This window comes from Oncorhynchus masou, chromosome 10, assembly GCF_036934945.1.
Source record: "Oncorhynchus masou masou isolate Uvic2021 chromosome 10, UVic_Omas_1.1, whole genome shotgun sequence".
NCBI lineage: Eukaryota > Metazoa > Chordata > Actinopteri > Salmoniformes > Salmonidae > Oncorhynchus > Oncorhynchus masou.
This window is the reverse complement of record NC_088221.1, coordinates 705,568-725,686: the sequence shown is the minus strand read 5'-3', so window position 1 is coordinate 725,686 and position 20,119 is coordinate 705,568. Positions and strand designations below refer to the sequence as shown.

Sequence of the window (20,119 nt, the reverse complement as noted above, 5' to 3'; positions counted from 1 at the left end):
GTGTGTGGGCCTATCCCCTCCCAGCCCACCCGTGGCTGTCCCCCTGCCCAGTCATGAGAAATCCATAGATTAGGGCCTAAGGAATTTATTTCAGTTGACAGATTTCCTTATATGAATGAACTGTAACTCAGTAAAATCTTTGAAATTGTTGCATTTATATTTATGTTCAGTATATGTTTGTCACGAAAGCTAGGAGTGGTGGGTGTGGAGTCAGACGCAGAGAGCAAAGCTTCCAATGTAGACATATTTATTCAGGTGGGTCTAGCCAACATACAGGCACAAGGACCAATAAACAGTTAAGTCCCCCAAAACCAGGCAAATAACGAACAGCAAAAATACATATAAGCAAAACGAAAATCTACCACTGACAGAGAGGAATAAGCCCGCACAAAAGCAGGCGGGCCTTGGAAGTCAAATCAAATCAAATTTATTTGTCACATACACATGGTTAGCAGATGTTAATGTGAGTGTAGCGAAATGCTTGTGCTTCTAGTTACGACAATGCAGTAATAACCAACGAGTAATCTGACCTAACAATTCCAAAACTACTACCTTATACACACAAGTGTAAAGGGATAAAGAATATGTACATAAAGATATATGAATGAGTGATGGTACAGAACGGCATAGGCAAGATGCAGTAGATGGTATCGAGTACAGTATATACATATGAGATGAGTAATGTAGGGTATGTAAACAAAGTGGCATAGTTTAAAGTGGCTAGTGATACATGTATTACATAAAGATGCAGTAGATGATAGAGTACAGTAAAAACATATACATATGAGATTAATAATGTAGGGTATGTAAACATTATATTAAGTAGCATTGTTTAAAGTGCCTAGTGATATATTTTACATCAATTTCCATCAATTCCCATTATTAAAGTGGCTGGAGTTGAGTCAGTATGTTGGCAGCAACCACTCAATGTTAGTGGTGGCTGTTTAACAGTCTGATGGCCTTGAGATAGAAGCTGTTTTTCAGTCTCTCGGTTCCAGCTTTGATGCACCTGTACTGACCTCGCCTTCTGGATGATAGCGGGGTGAACAGGCAGTGGCTCGGGTGGTTGTTGTCCTTAATGATCTTTATGGCCTTCCTGTGACATCGGGTGGTGTAGGTGTCCTGGAGGGCAGGTAGTTTGCCCCCGGTGATGCGTTGTGCAGACCTCACTACCCTCTGGAGAGCCTTACGGTTGTGAGCGAAGTATTTGCTGTACCAGGCGGTGATACAGCCTGACAGGATGCTCTAGATTGTGCATCTGTAGAAGCTTGTGAGTGTTTTTGGTGACAAGCCAAATTTCTTCAGCCTCCTGAGGTTGAAGAGGCGCTGCTGAGCCTTCTTCATGATGCTGTCTGTGTGGGTGTTCCAATTCAGTTTGTCTGTGATGTATACGACGAGGAACTTAAACCTTACTACCTTCTCCACTACTGTCCCATCGATGTGGATAGGGGGGTGCTCCCTCTGCTGTTTCCTGAAGTCCACAATCATCTCCTTAGTTTTGTTGACGTTGAGTGTGAGGTTATTTTCCTGACACCACAACTCCGAGGGCCCTCACTTCCTCCCTGTAGGCCGTCTCGTCGTTGTTGGTAATCAAGCCTACCACTGCAGTGTCGTCCGCAAACTTGATGATTGAGTTGGAGGTGTGCATGGCGACGCAGTCGTGGGTGAACAGGGAGTACAGGAGAGGGCTCAGAACGCACCCTTGTGGGGCCCCAGTGTTGAGGATCAGCGGGGTGGAGATGTTGTTACCTACCCTCACCACCTGGGGGCGGCCCGTCAGGAAGTCCAGTACCCAGATGCACAGGGCGGGGTCGAGACCCAGGGTCTCGAGCTTGATGACGAGTTTGGAGGGTACTATGGTGTTAAATGCTGAGCTGTAGTCGATGAACAGCATTTTCACATAGTTATTCCTCTTGTCCAGATGGGTTAGGGCAGTGTGGTTGAGATTGCATCGTCTGTGGACCTATTTGGGCGGTAAGCAAATTGGAGTGGGTCTAGGGTGTCAGGTAGGATGGAGGTGATATGGTCCTTGACTAGTCTCTCAAAGCACTTCATGATGACGGAAGTGAGTTCTACGGGGCGGTAGTCGTTTAGCTCAGTTACCTTAGCTTTCTTGGGAACAGAAACAATGGTGGCCCTCTTGAAGCATGGGGGAACAGCAGACTGGGATAAGGATTGATTGAATATGTCCGTAAACACACCAGCCAGCTGGTCTAAGCATGCTCTGAGGGCGCGACTGGGGATGCCGTCTGGGCCTGCAGCCTTGCGAGGGTTAACACGTTTAAATGTTTTACTCACGTCGGCTGCAGTGAAGGAGATTTTAAATAGCCCCGAATTAACAACAAATAAGGTACAGGTGAAAACAATCACGACAAAACCAACAGAAAAGAAAAAGGAATCGGTGGCAGCTAGTAGACCGGTGATGACGACCGCCGAGCGCCGCCCGAACAGGGAGAGGAGCCACCTTCGGTGGAAGTCGTGACAATATCTCAAATCAAATTATATTTGTCACATGCACCAATGTCAACCCTTGTAGACTTGAAATGCTTACTTACACGCCCTTTCCCAGTGATTTACAGTTAAAAATCAGAGAAAACATGAGGAATAAAGTACAAAAAAATTAAATAAACAAGAATGAAGATATATATAGTGAGTACCAGTAATACATAAATGTGCAGGGGTATGTGATGTTTGGACTTTGAACAGTCTATGGCTTGGGTGTAGAAGCCTGTCTCGGAGCCTGTTTGTCTGAGAACCGATGCTCTGGTATCATTTGCCGGACGGTAGCAGAGAGAACGGTCTATGGCTTGGGTGTAGAAGCCTGTCTCGGCGCCTGTTTGTCCGAGAACCGATGCTCTGGTGCCATTTGCCGGACGGTAGCAGAGAGCACAGTCTATGGCTTGGGTGGCTGAAGTCTTTGGCAATTTTTCAAGCCTTCCACCTGGTATAGAGGACCTGGATGGCAGGGAGCTCGGCCACAGTGATGTACTGGGCCGCGCACACCAACCATTGTAGCACTTTGCGGTCGATGGTGGTGCAGTTGCCATACCAAGTGGTGATTCAGCCATTCTCTCAATGGTGCAGCTGTATAACTTTTTGAAAATCTGCGGCCCATGCCAAATCTTTTCAGCCTCCTGACGGGGAAGAGGCGCTTTTGTGTCCTTTTCACAACTGTGTTGGTGTGTGTGGACCATGTTAAGTCCTTACTGATGTGGACAACAAGGAACTTGAAGCTCTCGACCCTGTTCTATTCTTCCTGCTTCCTGTAGTCTACTATAAACCCCTTGGTCTTACTGATGTCCTGGCACCACACTGGCACCACACTGCCAGGTCTCTGACCTACTCCCCGTAAGCTGTCTCATCTCTGTCTGTGATCAGGCCTACCAGTTGTTTGATTGTGATTAAACGTTGTTGTCAGTAAGTATAGGGGGCGGGTGACCAAAGCTCCAGAGAAACTTTGTGTGTGTTTGTAACAGGAAAAATACAGTCGTGACCAGGAGAAACTGGAGGAGGAGTGGCGTCGAGCCCAGCAGGATGCTGTGACTGACGGGGGCAGACACCACCAAGAAGTGAGGAACCAAAACATAATTTTCTGGTAGTAAACCGGGGTACAAACTCTGGCTTTGGCTTCATCCCTTTACTGTCTATTCCTCAGGAGCCGAGCAGCAAGAGTCTCAGCCTACCCTGCCCTCTCCGCCAGCCCATCCTGCCCTGGGAGGACCAGGAGGAAGAGAGGAGGAGGAGGAGGGAAGAGGAGGAGGCACAGCGAAGACAGGAGGAGGAGAAGAGGAGAATGGAGGACGAGCAGCGATGGCAGGAGGAGAGGATGAGAACGGAGGAGCGAGATCTGCTGCGTCTTCAGAAGGAGAGGAAGAGGGAGGAGCAAAAGGAGGAGGAGAGGAGACAAAGGAAAGAGGAGGAGCTGAGATGGCAAAGGAGGAAGGAGGAAGAGAGGGAGGAGGAGAGGAGGCACCAGGAGGCTGCTAATCAACAACACATGCAGAATGCCAGAATGCAGGAACAGCAGCAATGGTTCATAATAATAATATTTTCTTCAAAGGGAAATTTCACCCAAATTACAATATGACATATTGGTTTCCTTAAGCAGTCTATAGACAAGGTATCACAACAATCTATGCTTTGGTTTAGTTTCCCTGCCACTGTTTCCACATGCTAACGTTTTAGCATTTATGGCACAAATCCAATGCATGTCATGGTACCTATTTTGTACATCATGCCCAAATTATCCTAAAGTATCTCAAATGGATTATGTAGATGAACAAAGCAACTTTTAGATGATGGTCCACTTTCCATTTTAATGCTTTTTTATTTTGATCTTCTGTATACATAACAGGAATTATTTTTTAATTTTCACCCAGATTCTTTTGTTTAGATGTTTACAATGATAGAGAATTGCAATAATATCATATTTTTTCTTTTCCATAATTCCTCCTTCCCATCCCACCCAGTTAATATCTTGAAGAATATTTGCGTGCAGTCCAAATACACACTGAACAAAAATATAAACGCAACATACAATAATTTCAAAGATCTTACAGTTCATATAAGAAAATCAGTCAATTGAAATCACTTCATTAGGCCCTAATCAATGGATTTCACATGACTGGGAATACAGATATGTATCTATTGGTCACAGATACCTATAAAAAAATAATAAAGTAGGTGGAGTGGATCAGAAAACCAGTCCATCTCTGGTGTGACCACCATTTGCCTCATGCAGCATGACACAGCTCCTTCGCATAGAGTTAATCAGGCTGTTGATTGTGGCCGGTATAATGTTGTCCCAGTCCTCTTCAATAGCTGTGTGAAGTTGCTGGATATTGGTGGGAACTGGAACACGCTGTCGTACACGTCGATCCAAACATGCTCAATGGGTAAGTGTCTGTTGAGTATGCAGGCCATTGAAGAATTGGGCCATTTTCAGCTTTCAATTTTCAGTACCAATCTTATCAACATTGGGCCGTGCATTATCATGCTGAAACATGAGGTGATGGCGGCGGATGAATGGCACGACAATGGGCCTCGGGATCTTGTCACAGTATCTCTGTGCATTCAAATTGCCATTAGTAAAATGCAATTGTATTCGTTTTCCTTAACTTATGCTTGCCCATACCATAAACCCACCGCCACTATGGGGCACTGTTCACAACAACATTGACATAAGCAAACCGCTCACCCACACTACGCCATACACGCTGTCTGCTATCTGCCTGGTACAGTTGAAACTGAGATTCATCAGTGAAGAACACACTTCTCCTTCGTCGAAGGTGAGCATTTGCTCACTGAAGTCAGTTACAATGCCAAACTGCAGTCAGGTCAAGACCCTGAGGACGACAGACACCCATATGAGTTTCCCTGAGACGGTTTCTGACAGTTTGTGTGGTCAGCATGCCAAGTGCATGCTCCCTCAATATGTGAGACATCTGTGGCATTGTGGTGTGTAGCAAAACTGCACATTTTAGAGTGGTGTTTTCCCCAGCACAAGGTGCACCTGTGTAATGACCATGCTGTTTAATCAGCTTATCGATATGCCACACCTGTCAGGTGGATGGATTAATTTAGCCAAGGAGAAATGCTCATTAACAGGAATGTAAACAAATTTGTGCACAAAATTAGAGAGACAACAGTTTTTTGTGCATATCGAACATTTCTGGGATCTTTTGTTCCCTTTACATGTTGCATTTTATTTTTGTTCAGTATATATATTTTTATGGTAGTGGAAAAAGGATAAATTGGCAAATCTAGAGTTTAAGCTGAGTTAAATACTTTCAGCAAGCACACCAATAAAGAGAAGTATGCCAGATAACAGTAGTGGTCTGGCTGAAGCAAGTACACTAATAAATAAATACCAACAAATATCAATAGAAACAAAATACCATTTACATCGTCTTACATGTACAGTTTTAAACTAAATGTAAGGATTAGAAAATAAAATAAAAAGAGAAAAATAAGAAAAATGAAGGCAAAACTATCAACAATAATGTATACTATAGCAACTGCAAAATATATTTTTTTTAACTTAATTCTGTTCAATGGCTTCTTTGTGTGCAAATCATGGTTTCAAATGTTTGAGGGTCTAGTGCCTCTGCCTTATGCTAGTTACCTTCTTATAGAGCCACGGTTTTATTTACATTTATTATACACTACATGACCAAAAGTATGTGGACACCTGCTCGTCAAACATCTCATTCCAAATCATGGGCATTAATATGGAGTTCGTCCCCCTTTTGCTGCTATAATAGCCTCCACTCTTCTCGGAAGGCTTTCCACTAGACGTTGGAACATTTCTGCTTGGACTTGCTTCCATTCAGCCATGGGCAATTATGTTGGGCGGTTAGATCTGGCTCGCAGTCGTATTCCAATTCATCCCAAAGGTGTTTGATGGGGTTGAGGTCAGGGCTCTGTGCTTGCCAGTCAAGTTCTTCCACACCGATCTCGACAAACCATTTCTGTTGCTCCTAGACGTTTCCACTTAACAATAACAGCACTTACAGTTGACCCGGGCAGCTCAAACCAGCAGAGATTTGACGAACTGACTTGTTGGAAAGGTGGCGTCCTATGACGGTGCCACTTTGAAAGTCACAGCTCTTCAGTAAGTCCATTCTACTGTCAATGTTTGTTGATGGAGATCGCATGGCTTTGTGTTCGATTTCATACACCTGCCAGCAACGGGTGTGGCTTAAATAGATGAATTTACTAATTTGAAGGGGTGTCCACATACTTTTGTATATATAGTGTATATTTTTTATTCTAGCCTGTCGATCTTAACTTCTGTAATGACAAAAGTCATCTTAGTGCTTTTAAGGGTTTAAGATTTGTGTGTGTTAAATCTGTGCTTTAAGCTTCGAAGGCTATTTGTAAACATTATCGTTGCATTAATAACGTTTTTTTTGAATGCACTATTGTCTACTTTACATTGAGTAGTAACCTCAAACTCCCACTAATGGTCTTCCTGTGTTTTGTCCTCTCTATTTGTCCGTCTGTCCATGTCTGTCTGTCTCTGTACCCCCTCTCTCTGTTTCTGTCTGTATCCCCTATCCCGTATCTATATTCTCTCTGCTACTGCTGTAACCCCGTAACCCTCTCTCTGCTGGATGGCAGGGTGGGAGACTCCTGTGGCTATACCAAGGTCCAGCCTGAGATATCAATGGCAGACAGGTCAGTGTGTGTATCCCAAGGTCCAGCCTAGACATCCATTGAGTGTGTGTGAGTCAGATCTAGCCTTTTATAAACACATTTCATGCAATTCTACGTCATTTTACATAGAGACGAGCATAGACGAGTATAATTCTTTTTTTTGTGCAACACCAGAGCATGTGAGCTGAGTGGATTGGGGCCTCGCACGTGCTTAATTTGACGCAGTGGGTCAACACTCCAAAAAAAGACCCACTCTCCATCTCCAAATTCACTCTGGTGCCGCTCAAGCATGAGCTCTGGGAATGCTCTACCCAGCATATTTCAGTTCCTTTATCACCATTCTTTTATTTTTGCCTATTCTGTTGTATTTATTTAGCCTACCCTGCCACTAGTAATGCGCAGAGATGTTATGAATCGACCAAGAAGGAATTGGGTGACAAATCATGTATAGTAGCCTATCATTTCATTTGTTTAACAGGAAGCCAACCTCCTTGTTTCTTAAATAGAAATAAATAGGCTCCAACACAAAGCCCTATTGTTGTTAGTCAAATTAAAATTAAAATGGTTTCAATTAAATTTGGTCTTCTTGAGTTTAGCCTACTTGTGCGCTGTCCTTCTCCGATCGATTGTTACTCCTGAAGTGCCACTGTAGGCTACACAGCACAAAATGTTTTACATCAGCCAGAGCAGGCCAGTCAGAGCTCATGTTTGGGATAGCCGATCCACTACAGTGTGCATCCAATGCAGCCTCATTTTATTTTATTTTATTTTACACCAGCAGTGCAAAAACTCGGGAAGGAAGTACATTTTCTTAAAAATATAACTTTGTGCTGTGCTTCTCAAGCATATATTTCTTATTGTCCAGGCTTATTTGTATTTATTTTTATTTCACCTTTATTTAACCAGGTAGGCAAGTTCTCATTTACAACTGTGACCTGGCCAAGATAAAGCATAGCAGTGTGAACAGACAACAACACAAAGTTACACATGGAGTAAACAATAAACAATTCAATAAAAAAAAAAAAAAAAGAGTCTATATACATTGTGTGCAAAAGGCATGAGGAGGTAGGTGAATAATTACAATAGCCTATAGTATATCTGTATTACTATTTAATTTTTTTACCTTTATTTAACAAGTCAGTTAAGAACAAATGGTTATTTACAGTGACAGCCTAGGAACAGTGGGTTAGCTGCCTTGTTCAGGGGCAGAATGAAAAGATTTTTACTTTGTCAATCTAGCAACCTTTCAGTTACTGGCTCAATGCTCTAACCACTAGGCTACCTGCCGCCCCATGTATGCTATGGATCATTTGATTGAGACCACAGGCCCACCTGAAATTGCGCGTTCACCAAAAAATCAGGGATGAAGGGCAACATTGACCAAAATTGAAATGTAATCGATTACAAATTACTTGACCCTCCCCTGGACAATAAAAAAAAAATGGTAAACCCTCTGACTGACTGAAAATGAAAAAACATGGCCTTCCCACATTTTTCTCTGGGTCCCAGTTCTGAAAATGTTGAGCGTTCCCTTACTAGCAAGTACAAGGCATGGGTCAGCCTATAACTAATACAGTATGTTCTAAGAGTCAATACTTAACCATGTCCCCATGTGTTAACCTGGGTGGTGTCTTAAATGGCACCCTATTCCCAATATAGGGCACTACATCTCCCAGTTTATTCCATGTTTCATAATGTGCCAGCCAGATACAATATATTGGACTGTACGTTTTTGAAAATACATGTAATTACCTTCCTGTATTCAAGCACTCCTGAGCGTGTAAACTGTATTTCACTCCAAGGAAGCATCCCAAATGGCACCCTATCCCCTACATAGTGCACTACTTTTGACCAGAGCCATATGAACCCTGTCAAATGTAGTGCACTACAGTATGTAGGGAATAGGGTACCATTTAATCTGTACAAATTAATCTGTTTTCCAGTGTACATTGATTTGAGAGATAATTAATATTTAATATTTAATATTTGCAAATGATGTGTTTTTTTGTGTCTTGCAGGGCAAAGTCCAAATCTACTCCAGAGCTAGATGACGTGGAGAAACGAGAGACTAAAAGTCAGTGGGGATTAATTATAATAATGTGTTATTATTTATGTCTTCATCAATATTAATTAATCCTTATTGACAGGAGGCATGGATCACCTTCGGTGGAAGTTGAACCACACATTATTTAGCTGCTCACATTAGCAAGGGAAGCTGGTGTCGTGTGTGCGTGTATGTGTGTGTGTGTGTGTGTGTGTGTGTGTGTGTGTGTGTGTGTATGTGTGTGTGCATGTGTGTGTGCATGTGTGTGTGCATGTGTGTGCGTGTGTGTGTGTGTGTGCATGCCGTGGCACTAGCGTGCGTTTGGCAATTCATGGGTTGCACTTTTTCATTGTGTTGAACGTTCGTTCTCTTGAACATTCTCAATGGGTACTGATGAAGATTTAATCTAAAGTGCACTATAGAAGCTTGGAAACACAATGACATTTCAAAAGGAGGAAAATAATTAGTAGGAACGTCTTGTCATTCTTTTTATATCACCAGATTGACTTTAGGTGCAGTATAACTTTAGCTAGCTAAGATTGAGGGGACAGCACTGCATTTTTGCTAGATAGCATTAGCATTGCTAGCTTTTTTTTTTTACAAACTGTGCTAGCAAATGGCAACATTGCCATCTCTCTAAAGTAAATTAGAAAATAAAGTTGTGTCCTACTAATTATTTGCCTACTTGAGCAATATCATATTTCCATGCCACTATAGTATAATTTAGATGAAACAGTCATTAGCCTCCATTCAGAATGACTGGGCATCAGTCATCAGTCAGTCACCAAGATGTACGTTGTCCAAACAAAAACAGATCTTTTGAACAATGGGTAAATAATACAATTGTGCAGATACTCCTCTAAGAAAACCAATGGTCCAAACCTCATGTCTCTATCATAACCCATTCAAAAGTTATTGGACTTTTTACCCTTGTAGGATGGCCAAAATTAGGGTGATTTAAAGGAGGCCAGTGAGGAAAGAATTGTGTCAGCTCGGCTGGATGCTGTGCAAGAATTAAGGCTAACCGACAGGCTCACCTTTTAACTAGTCATCTTTCTTATCGATTCCGGATGGATTTAAAACCATAGAGGTAACATAGGTAGTTATGTGTACGCTTAATCTGAAATTCCTGTTATTTTCCGAAGATTGCGCCACTGAGCATACTGCAAGCTTTTTATTTTCAAAGCCTTTTAAATGTATTCAGTTTGTGTTCATTTGGCTTTTTGCAACTTTTTGCACGTTCAACAGAGCTCTGTGCTTAATATTGTATTAGGTTACAAAATCCAACTTTTTGGATGTAATGTTAATGATATGTTAGAAAGACCCCACTGAACATGAAGAACCATATTTGTCATGGTAAAATATATTTTCTAACGAAAGCGCGTTTTCATCAAACCTACAATAATGGCTGCAGTGTGTAGAATGTTCATCCCAAAGGCAACGATGCGACTCTATGAATAGAAGTCAGTGAGTGTCATCTGTATCTGTAGAGGCTGTACCCAGACACTTTTAGCCAAGCTAGTGGTTTGTGTCTGTGCCACTGTGTCAGTGAGTGTGAACACATTGTGCCCAGACTGGTATGGCCGCTCGGGGGGCATGGCCCAGAAGTTACTGGAGGAGGAGTTGAGACGTAAAGCAGACAAAAAGGCCCAGAGTCTCCAGGCCGCGTCCGAGCTGGAGTTGGAGAGGAGAAACATCCTGAATGCCATGCGATACAGAGAGCCAGAAAGAGGTGTGGTTCACGGACTCTGCCATTCCTCGACCGCTCCTGACCACTCCTGTCTAATCAATGTTGGACCCAATCAATTAAGCAACCCAGCTCAGCCGATCAATCGCGTTTGGCATGCACTTCCAGATTTTATAAACTGTCTTGATCATGAATCACTGGTCGTATTGTTGTTTCCTGATTGTTTGATTCCTGATCGATGGATAAATCATAAGCTCTCATCTCCTGACTCCTTCCTCTCCCATTGGCTCTCGTCTTTATTTACTGACTCCCTCTCCTCTCCTCTCTCATTGGTCCACAGTGACTAGCAGCAGTAGGCTGGACGAGGCATCGTGGAGGAATGGCCAGCAGAGCCAGTCCCAGGCAGAGCTAGAGAGGCAGCAGATCCTGCAGGAGATGAAGAAGAAGACCCAACTGACCACAGACAACAGCTGGATCCGCCAGGGAAATACCACCAGCAAGGACCCCACTGCCAGCCTCATCAGCAGGTGCTCGACAGTGGCTCCGCTGGCCTGGGGGTGTGGGGGTGGTGGATCAGTACAGTACACTGTGTGTGTTGAATGATAGATAGGGTTAATTAAGCCAGCCTGACTGGCCCCATCAGAAGGTATACTCTAGCTGGGGCTCCGCTGGCCTATGTTACGCTGTCCGTATTAGGATAGTGCCACATGACTCTGAAACATCTTCTATATAACCGACAATAAAAAATGGAGTAAAAGTTTTTTTAGTTACTTTAAAGTTTTGGGCTCGAGCCTTGGATGCCAGTCTGTTTTATGTTTTCAGAGGAGTCAATATCAAAATAGTTGGCTAAGTAAGAAACATATTGGCCTGTGCTATTCATGATATTTGGGTGCTTACGCTAACCCACAAACATCCACTAATGTGTTCAACATTTTAGAGGTGAGTCTCTGGACAACCTGGACACTGCGCCCCGCTCTTCTTGGCGCTCATCGTGGTCAACCTCGTCCATCGGTGGTGGCGGTGGTGGCAACAGCGGCAGCGGGGTCGGTGGTCGTCCCGGCTCAGCCACTCTGCCCTCCTCCCTCTCCATGAGCTCCCTCAGAGGGGCTGGCGGGAGCAACCCGTCTTCCTGGTCCCAATGCTCGCCATCGCCATCTCCCTCCCCCACTCCTCCTTCTGGCCTAGAAATTGAGTCACGCCCATCCTCGCAGCAACGCAGCAGGTAAAACATCCAATGTCCTATCGCATGGCAGAATACTGCTTAACAAAATAACTGAGTAGGTAGATTTGCTCTCAATCACTGATACAGTGTCAGATATTGGAAATAAAAGTCTGATTCTAGATCTGGGGTTAACGTTTAACACCAATTTTCGAGAATCTCTTATACAATGGCTTAAAGTTATGAAAGTAACTCCAGGTGTAAAATAGTAAATAATGACTACTTCTCAGAAAGTATTCAATTGTCAAGAGGACTAAAACAAGGTTGTCCGCTATCGGCATATCTATTTATTATGGCCATCAAAATGTCAGCTGTTAACATGAGATCCAACAGTAATTTCAAGGGTTTAGAAATCCAGGGCTTAAAAACAAAGGTGTCATTGTACCTTGACGATTCCTGTTTTCTTTTACATCTGCAATTTGGATCCCTGCACAGCCTCGTAGAGGAGCTCGATAATTTTTCTAACCTGATTGCAACCAAATGATTACATATTGGAACGCAAAAAATTACAACTTTTACATTATCGTGTAGTTTACCAATAAAATGGTCTGACTGAACTGGACATCTGTATTCATATCCCAAAAGAAATTATCTCACGACAATACATTTTTATACAAGGTTTTGTGAAAAAATATATGCAAATGTCTGCTCTATCCAAAATTACAACCAACTGATTACAGCATTACTACAAAACGAGATGAGGCAAGTGGAAGAGGGAGAAGGTAAGGAACTTGTCTGTCGGCCCTGCATTAAAGACCAAAATTGGTTAAAGAAAATTGTAATAAATAAAAAGTTATACCAGTTTATTTTAAGGACAAAAAAATGACAAGTGCGCCATACAGGTTACAAAATAGCTGGAGATTTTCGATGTACCGATTCCATGGCACATGGTTTTTGAATTAATACACAAAACGTACACCTGATCCAAGACTTAGTTTTTCAATTAAAATTATAATAACAAACATTTTGTGACCAATATAATATTATACAGTGTCTTCGGAAAGTATTCAGACCCCTTGACTTTTTCCACATGTTGTTACATTACAGACTTATTCTAATATTGATTAAATATACAGTTGAATTCAGAAGTTTACAAATACCTTAGCCAAATATATTTAAACTCAATTTTTCACACTTCCTGACATTAAATTCTAGTAGAAATCCCTGTCTTAGGTCAGTTAGGATCACCACTTTATTTTAAGAATGTGAAATGTCAGAATAATAGTAGAGAGAATTTATTGATATCAGATTGTATCAGAAGTTTACATACACTCAATTAGTATTTGGTACCATTGCCTTTAAATTGTTTAACTTGGGTCAAACGTTTCTGGTAGCCTTCCACAAGCTTCCCACAATAAGTTGGGTGAATTTTGGCCCATTCCTCCTGACAGAGCTGGTGTAACTGATTCAGGTTTGTATGCCTCCTTGCTCGCACACACTTTTTCAGTTCTGCCCACAAATTTTCTATAGGATGGAGGTCAGGGCTTTGTGATGGCCACTCCAATACCTTGACTTTGTTGTCCTTATGCCATTTTGCCACAACTTTGGAAGTATGCTTGGGGTCATTGTCCATTTGGAAGACCCATTTGTGACCAAGCTTTAACTTCCTCACTGATGTCTTGAGATGTTGCTTCAATATATCCACATAATTTTCCTACCTCATGAAGCCATCGATTTTGTGAAGTGCACCAGTCCCTCCTGCAGCAACGCACCCCCACAACATGATGCTGGCAACCCCGTGCTTCACGGTTGGGATGGTGTTCTTCGGCTTGCAAGTCTCCCCCTTTTTTCCACCGAACATAATAATGGTCATTATGACCAAACAGTTCTATTTTTGTTTCATTAGACCAGAGGACATTTCTCCAAAAAGTATGATCTTTGTCCCCATGTGCAGTTGCAAACCGTAGTCTGGCTTTTTTATGGCGGTTTTGGAGCAGTGGCTTCTTCCGGCCTTTCAGGTTATGTCGATATAGGACTCGTTTTACTGTGGAAAAAGATACTTTTTTACCCGTTTCCTCCAGCACCTTCACAAGGTCCTTTGCAGTCGTTCTGGGATTGATTTGCAATTTTTTTGTTTTAATTTTTACCCCTTTTTCTCCCCAATTTCGTGGTATCCAATTGTTTTTAGTAGCAACTATGTTGTCTCATCGCTACAACTCCCGTACGGGCTCGGGAGAGATGAAGGTTGAAAGTCATGCATCCTCCGAAACACAACCCAACCAAACCACACTGCTTCTTAACACAGCGCGCATCCAACCCGGAAGCCAGTCGCACCAATGTGTCGGAGGAAACAACGTGCACCTAGCGACCTGGTCAGCGTGCAATGCGCCCGGCCCACCACAGGAGTCGCTAGTGCGCGATGAGACAAGGATATCCCTTCCTGCCGAACCCTCCCTAACCTGGACGACGCTAGGCCAATTGTGCGTCACCCCATGGACCTCCCGCTTGCGGCCGGCTGTGACAGAGCCTGGGCTCGAACCCAGAGTCTCCCACCCTGTAGGCCTGATTTGCACTTTTGCATCAAAGTACGTTCCTCTCTAGAAGACAGAACGTGTCTACTTTCTGAATGGTATGATTGCTGCATGGTCCCATGGTGTTATACGTGCGTACTATTGTTTGTACAGATGAACGTGGTACCTTCAGGCGTTTGGAAATTTCTCCCAAGGATGAACCAGATTTTTTGGGGGGGTCTTTGCTAGGGTCCTAAGTTTTCATAACTGTGACCTTAATTGCCTACCGTCTGTAAGCAGTTAGTGTCTTAATGACCGTTCCACAGGTGCATGTTCATTCATTGTTTTTGGTTCATTAAACAAGCATGGGAAACATTGTTTAAACCTTTTACATTTAAGATCTGTTAAGTTATTTGGATTTTTACGAATTATCTTTGAATGACAGAGTCCTGAAAAAGGAACGTTTCTTTTTTTGCTGAGTTTATAATTATTTCCCCTCTATGGCCTATTTATTGCCTTACCTTTCTAATCTTCTACATTTGCCTACACTGTACATAGATTTTTCTATTGTGTTATTGACTGTTCGTTTTTTTATGTGAAACTCTGTATTGTTGATTTTGTCACACTGCTTTGCTTTATCTTGGCCAGGACGCAGTTGTAAATGAGAACTTTTTCTCAACTAGCCAACCTTTTTAAATAAAGGTTAAATAAAAAATATAAATAATTATGACATTTGACCCAATTCCTCTTCCTGAACGTGTGTGTGGGTTGGTCGGTGGGCATGTGTATTGGAGCTGCAGGTAGCCTTGCGTTTAGGCCAGTAACCGAAAGGTCGCTGGTTCAAATCCCTGAGCTGACTAGGTGAAAAATCTGTATGTGTCCTTGAGCAAGGTCTGGATAAGAGCATCTGCTAAATGACTAAAATGTAAATGTAATCTCGGTTATCCAGTCTGTGTGTGTGTTCTGGGTTCTCCAGTCTAGTCACAGTTCTGCGATCTGTAATCTCAGGTCAGTGAGTGGCAAGAAAGTCTGTACATTCTGTGACACGGTCCTGGGCAAGGGAGCCGCCATGATCATCGAGTCCCTGGGACTCTGTTATCATTTGACCTGTTTCAAGGTGAGAGTTCAAAGTTCAAGACCAGACCTCCCTGAACTGGAGACAGGTCGTGATTGATCCATTACAGAGACTAAACATATCTTGTCATCTCAGTACTAACCTAATCAACAGAATGAGGCTTTCCTAATATGGATACCATGACCCTGATCAATGTCTTACTAACCTAAAAAGCATGAAGGGGTCACAATCTGACCTGATCCTGTATAACGGCACATACAAAACCAAGGAAACAGAAGTCCAAAAGGGATAGTAACTTCCAATGATATTAACTGGAGTAATGTTTCCACTAACTTTTCAGTTATTTGAAAAATACACTATCTTCCAAATTCCCTAAGCTATATAACTTGCTACAGAAATGGCAAACAGTAATGGCACATTGTTTTCATGGTTTTATGAATGTGTCATAAAATCTGACTGCATTTGTTCTAAACCATACTAATCAATTCTTTACCTTACTATTTCCTAACACCAACACACTTTATTTGTATTAATTCATCCTGGGGCTTCTGACATCACAAGCTTCCAAAAGTCCCTACATGTATGCTTGGGCTTGAACTGTCAGTTTCACTAATCTCAATGGTCTGGCTGTCAGTCAAGTGTCAGGTGTTTCTCATTGGCTCTGTCTATCTGGCTGTGGCTGCGCGGGTATATGTCTTACTGCTCTCCCATTGGCTGCTCCTTTTGTGTCTGTGCAACTAATCTTTCCTCCATAGGGCAACTGTCCTCTCAGCTCCCCATCTGAGAGTGAGGGATCTGGCCTAGCCTTCATTGACCATTTTCCTCTCCCTACCTTCCAGTGCATTGACTGCAAGTCCGACCTGGGAGGATCGGAGGCCGGAGCTGAGGTCAGAATACGGAGCCGACAGCTCTACTGTAACTCCTGCTACGTGCGATTCAAAAGTGAGTTTGACTTTGACTTCAGCTGGGTACCAGTTGAAAAGTGTGGCAACTAGATTATAAAACTCCATAGTCACATTTGACCAGTATCACAAATAGTAACAAGGTTCCTGTTACTATGTGTTCTGTTGTGTCAGTTATATTATGTTTAGTTGTGCCTTGTCATTTAGTGATATGCTGTGTTTGTGTTATCGAATACTATCATTTGATTTAGTGTTATAACCTCGATCTTCTTTCCCCTCTAGCTGGACAGCCAACCTCCATGTGACATCACTGTACTACAGCAGATTCAGGAAGAGACCATTCTTGACAATAACACATGAACACTGCAATCACGACAACAAGCCGTAACACTTTGCTAGATGACAAGTTTAGATGTATTAATGTGTATTATGATTCTGCAAAAAGCCCTTATTCTTCAATGAACTACTACCTTATTATTTCTTATTACTGTATCCATGAGAGGGTGAGATTGACAAAAAAAGTTAACATGTTGATTTCAAAGTATTATTATTATTACCGATTGCTTGTACAAATTTTGAGGGACGTGCATGCACCTGCAAGTTTGAGAGTTTTACATGGAAGTAGGTTTGGAAAATTCTGAAAACTTTCCAAAAGTTCCCAGGTTTTTCAGAAATCCCAGATGGAGAGTTTGGGGAATTTTGCAACGCTACCTGGAAACAATACTGGAAATTGATGTTGGTGTTGTCCATAAGGTTATTGATCCTGATTCCTTCATATTTCAGAAACATAAGAGTTTTTGTGCTAGGCCTAGGGAAGCCTGTGTTTTCTTCTACTTTGGGGTTCCTTTTCATCTGTGCCTTTTTTGTTTGTGATGGTGGGAAGATTATTTAGATTAAATGGATTCAAAAGATATTTAAAACAATGGCATGGTTGGTTAGAGAGAGTGAGCAATTATTGGGGAGTTGTTGTTCTTTCTCATTAATAGAATGAATCTTATACATTTGAGATGTTAAGATAATTTTTGCCAGAGAAACAATATATAATATATGGGATTGAGGCAAATGTTGTTCAATAACATTTGTAAATAAAAATTGTGATCCAGACTCGGACTTTGTCTTTTTTAATAGAAGGTAACTGTATTTTGTCATTCTATTTTGTACCATAATCATTATAACAGTCTCTTGCTGTCTCTTAGTGCTGAGTGATTATCCAAAATCTCATTGTTAAAAATCTCAAGTTTTTAAACAACTAATTGACCGATATTTCAATTAAGTGAATTCCATTTCATAGATTTTTCTGAGATCACTTCTCAGTTTCTGTAGTGATGAATCAGATCAAGCCTGAAAACGTGATTATTTTGTACAAATAGAACCGACCTCAAAAAGCACTAATCGCTATCTCTCATGTCTGTCTTCCCTGTTCTCTCTCATTCAATGAGTTGGTGAGCAGGGTTGAGAGGACCTGTTGCCACAAGAAGGGCAACAACCAGTGAAGAACAAATACCTTAGTATATACAACCCATATTTGTTTATTTATTACCCTTTTGTACTTTAACTATTTGCAAATCATTTGACAATTGGGAGAATTTTATTTTTTTGATGCTGTTGTGAGTAATGTTTACTGTTTGTTTATTTCACTTGCTTTGACAATGTAAACATGTGTTTCCCATGCCAATAAAGCCCTTAAATTGAAATTGGAGAGAGAGAGACAGAAAGAGAATCGAAACCTAATGTCTACATGGCCCACCACTCCACCCTACACGTGAACAGCCTACGACCACGTCCATCTCTACAAGGCAGCAATCCCAACGTTTGCCAGGAACCTGAAGGACGCATAATCACACTCTACTTTAACAGAGCTTTGCTCAATCATGAGGCATCAAAGCCAAAGGAGCTGAATACTATAAAGAAATGCTATAGATGGAAAGAGAGTAGTGTGGAAATCTACCAAAAAACATTTAGGCAACAACAAATTCAATCCCTTCTAGACAATTTCCTTGACAAAATGTTCACTGATAGTTGTGTAAACTTGGCAGTAGAAAACCTAAACCGTATATTTGCCCTCTCAGCTTCCCTATCAAATCAAAACATGTCAAGCAGACAACCTAAGAAAATTAACAACAATGACAAATTGCCAACCAAGTCATAGACTGTTCTCTCTATTACCGCATGGCAAGCGGTACCGGACAGTTTTTACCCCCAAGCCATAAGACTCGTGAACAGGTAATCAAATGGCTAACCGGACTATATGCATTGTGGGCCTCCCCCCAACCCCTCTTTTACGCAGCTGCTACTCTCTGTTTATCATATATGCATAGTCCCTTTAACTATACATTCATGTACATAATGCCTCAATTAGCCCGACCAACCAGTGCCCCTGCACATTGGCTAATTGGGCTATCTGCATTATGTCCCGCCATCCACCACCGCCAACCTCTCTTTTACACTACTGCTACTCTCTGTTTATCATATATGCATAGTCACGTTAACCATATCTTCATGTACAGTTGAAGTCGGAAGTTTACATACAAATTAGTCAAATTCATTTAAACTCAGTTTTTCACAAATCCTGACATTTAATCCTAGTAAGAATTCCCTGTCTTAGGTCAGTTAGGATCACCACTTTATTTTAAGAGTGTGAAATGTCAGAATAATAGTAGAGAGAATGATTTATTTCAGCTTTGATTTCTTTCATCACATTACCAGTGGGTCAGAAGATTACATACACTCAATTAGTATTTGGTAGCATTGCTTTTAAATTGTTTCACTTGGGTCAAACGTTTCGGGTAGCCTTCCACAAGCTTCCCACAAGTTGGGTGAATTTTGGCCCGTTCCTCCTGACAGAGCTGTTGTAACTGAGTCAGGTTTGTATGCCTCCTTGCTCGCACACACTTTTTCAGTTCTGCCCACAAATGTTCTATGGGATTGAGGTCAGGGCTTTGTGATGGCTACTCCAATACCCTGACTTTGTTGTCCTTAAGCCGTTTTGCCACAACTTTGAAAGTATGCTTGGGGTCATTGTCCACTTGGAAGACCCATTTGTGACCAAGCTTTAACTTCCTGACTGATGTCTTGAGATGATGCTATAATATAAACACATAATTTTCCTACCTCATGAAGCCATCTATTTTGTGAAGTGCACCAGTCCCTCCTATAGAAAAGCACCCCCACAACATGATGCTGCCACCCCAAGGTTGGGATGGTGTTCTTCGGCTTGCAAGTCTCCCCCTTTTTCCTCCAAACATAACAATGGTCATTATGGCCAAACATTTCTATTTTTGTTTCATCAGACCAGAGGACATTTCTCCAAAAAGTACTATATTTGTCCCCATTTTTATGGCGGTTTTAGAGCAGTGGCTTCTTCCTTGCTGAGCGGCCTTTCAGGTTATTTCGATATAAGACTCGTTTTACTGTGGAAATAGATACTTTTGTACCTGTTTCCTCCAGCATCTTCACAAGGTCCTTTACTGTTGTTCTGGGCTTGATTTGCACTTTTCGGATCAAAGTACGTTCATCTCTAGGAGACAGAATGCATCTCCTTCCTGAGCGATATGATGGCTGCGTGGTCCCATGGTGTTTTTACT

At 42.0% G+C, this 20,119-nt stretch overlaps 1 protein-coding gene across 5 annotated transcripts in view; it reads left to right on the top strand.

Moving 5' to 3' along the window:
• Nucleotides 1-17,639, top strand: part of lmo7a (LIM domain 7a) — a 61,175-nt gene extending 43,536 nt beyond the window's left edge. For 3 of the 5 annotated variants that reach the window (XM_064975633.1, XM_064975635.1, XM_064975632.1), the window contains 10 exons: nucleotides 3,477-3,569; nucleotides 3,656-4,032; nucleotides 7,123-7,179; nucleotides 9,177-9,232; nucleotides 10,776-10,934; nucleotides 11,230-11,416; nucleotides 11,827-12,111; nucleotides 15,567-15,675; nucleotides 16,473-16,575; nucleotides 16,818-17,639. In XM_064975633.1, the coding sequence (XP_064831705.1) occupies nucleotides 3,477-3,569; nucleotides 3,656-4,032; nucleotides 7,123-7,179; nucleotides 9,177-9,232; nucleotides 10,776-10,934; nucleotides 11,230-11,416; nucleotides 11,827-12,111; nucleotides 15,567-15,675; nucleotides 16,473-16,575; nucleotides 16,818-16,840 (1,449 nt within the window). In that variant the 3' untranslated portion in view covers nucleotides 16,841-17,639. The remainder of the gene's footprint in view (nucleotides 1-3,476; nucleotides 3,570-3,655; nucleotides 4,033-7,122; nucleotides 7,180-9,176; nucleotides 9,233-10,775; nucleotides 10,935-11,229; nucleotides 11,417-11,826; nucleotides 12,112-15,566; nucleotides 15,676-16,472; nucleotides 16,576-16,817) is intronic. The other 2 variants (XM_064975636.1, XM_064975634.1) reach the window with 2 other exon arrangements.
• The last annotated feature ends 2,480 nt before the right edge of the window (nucleotides 17,640-20,119 follow it).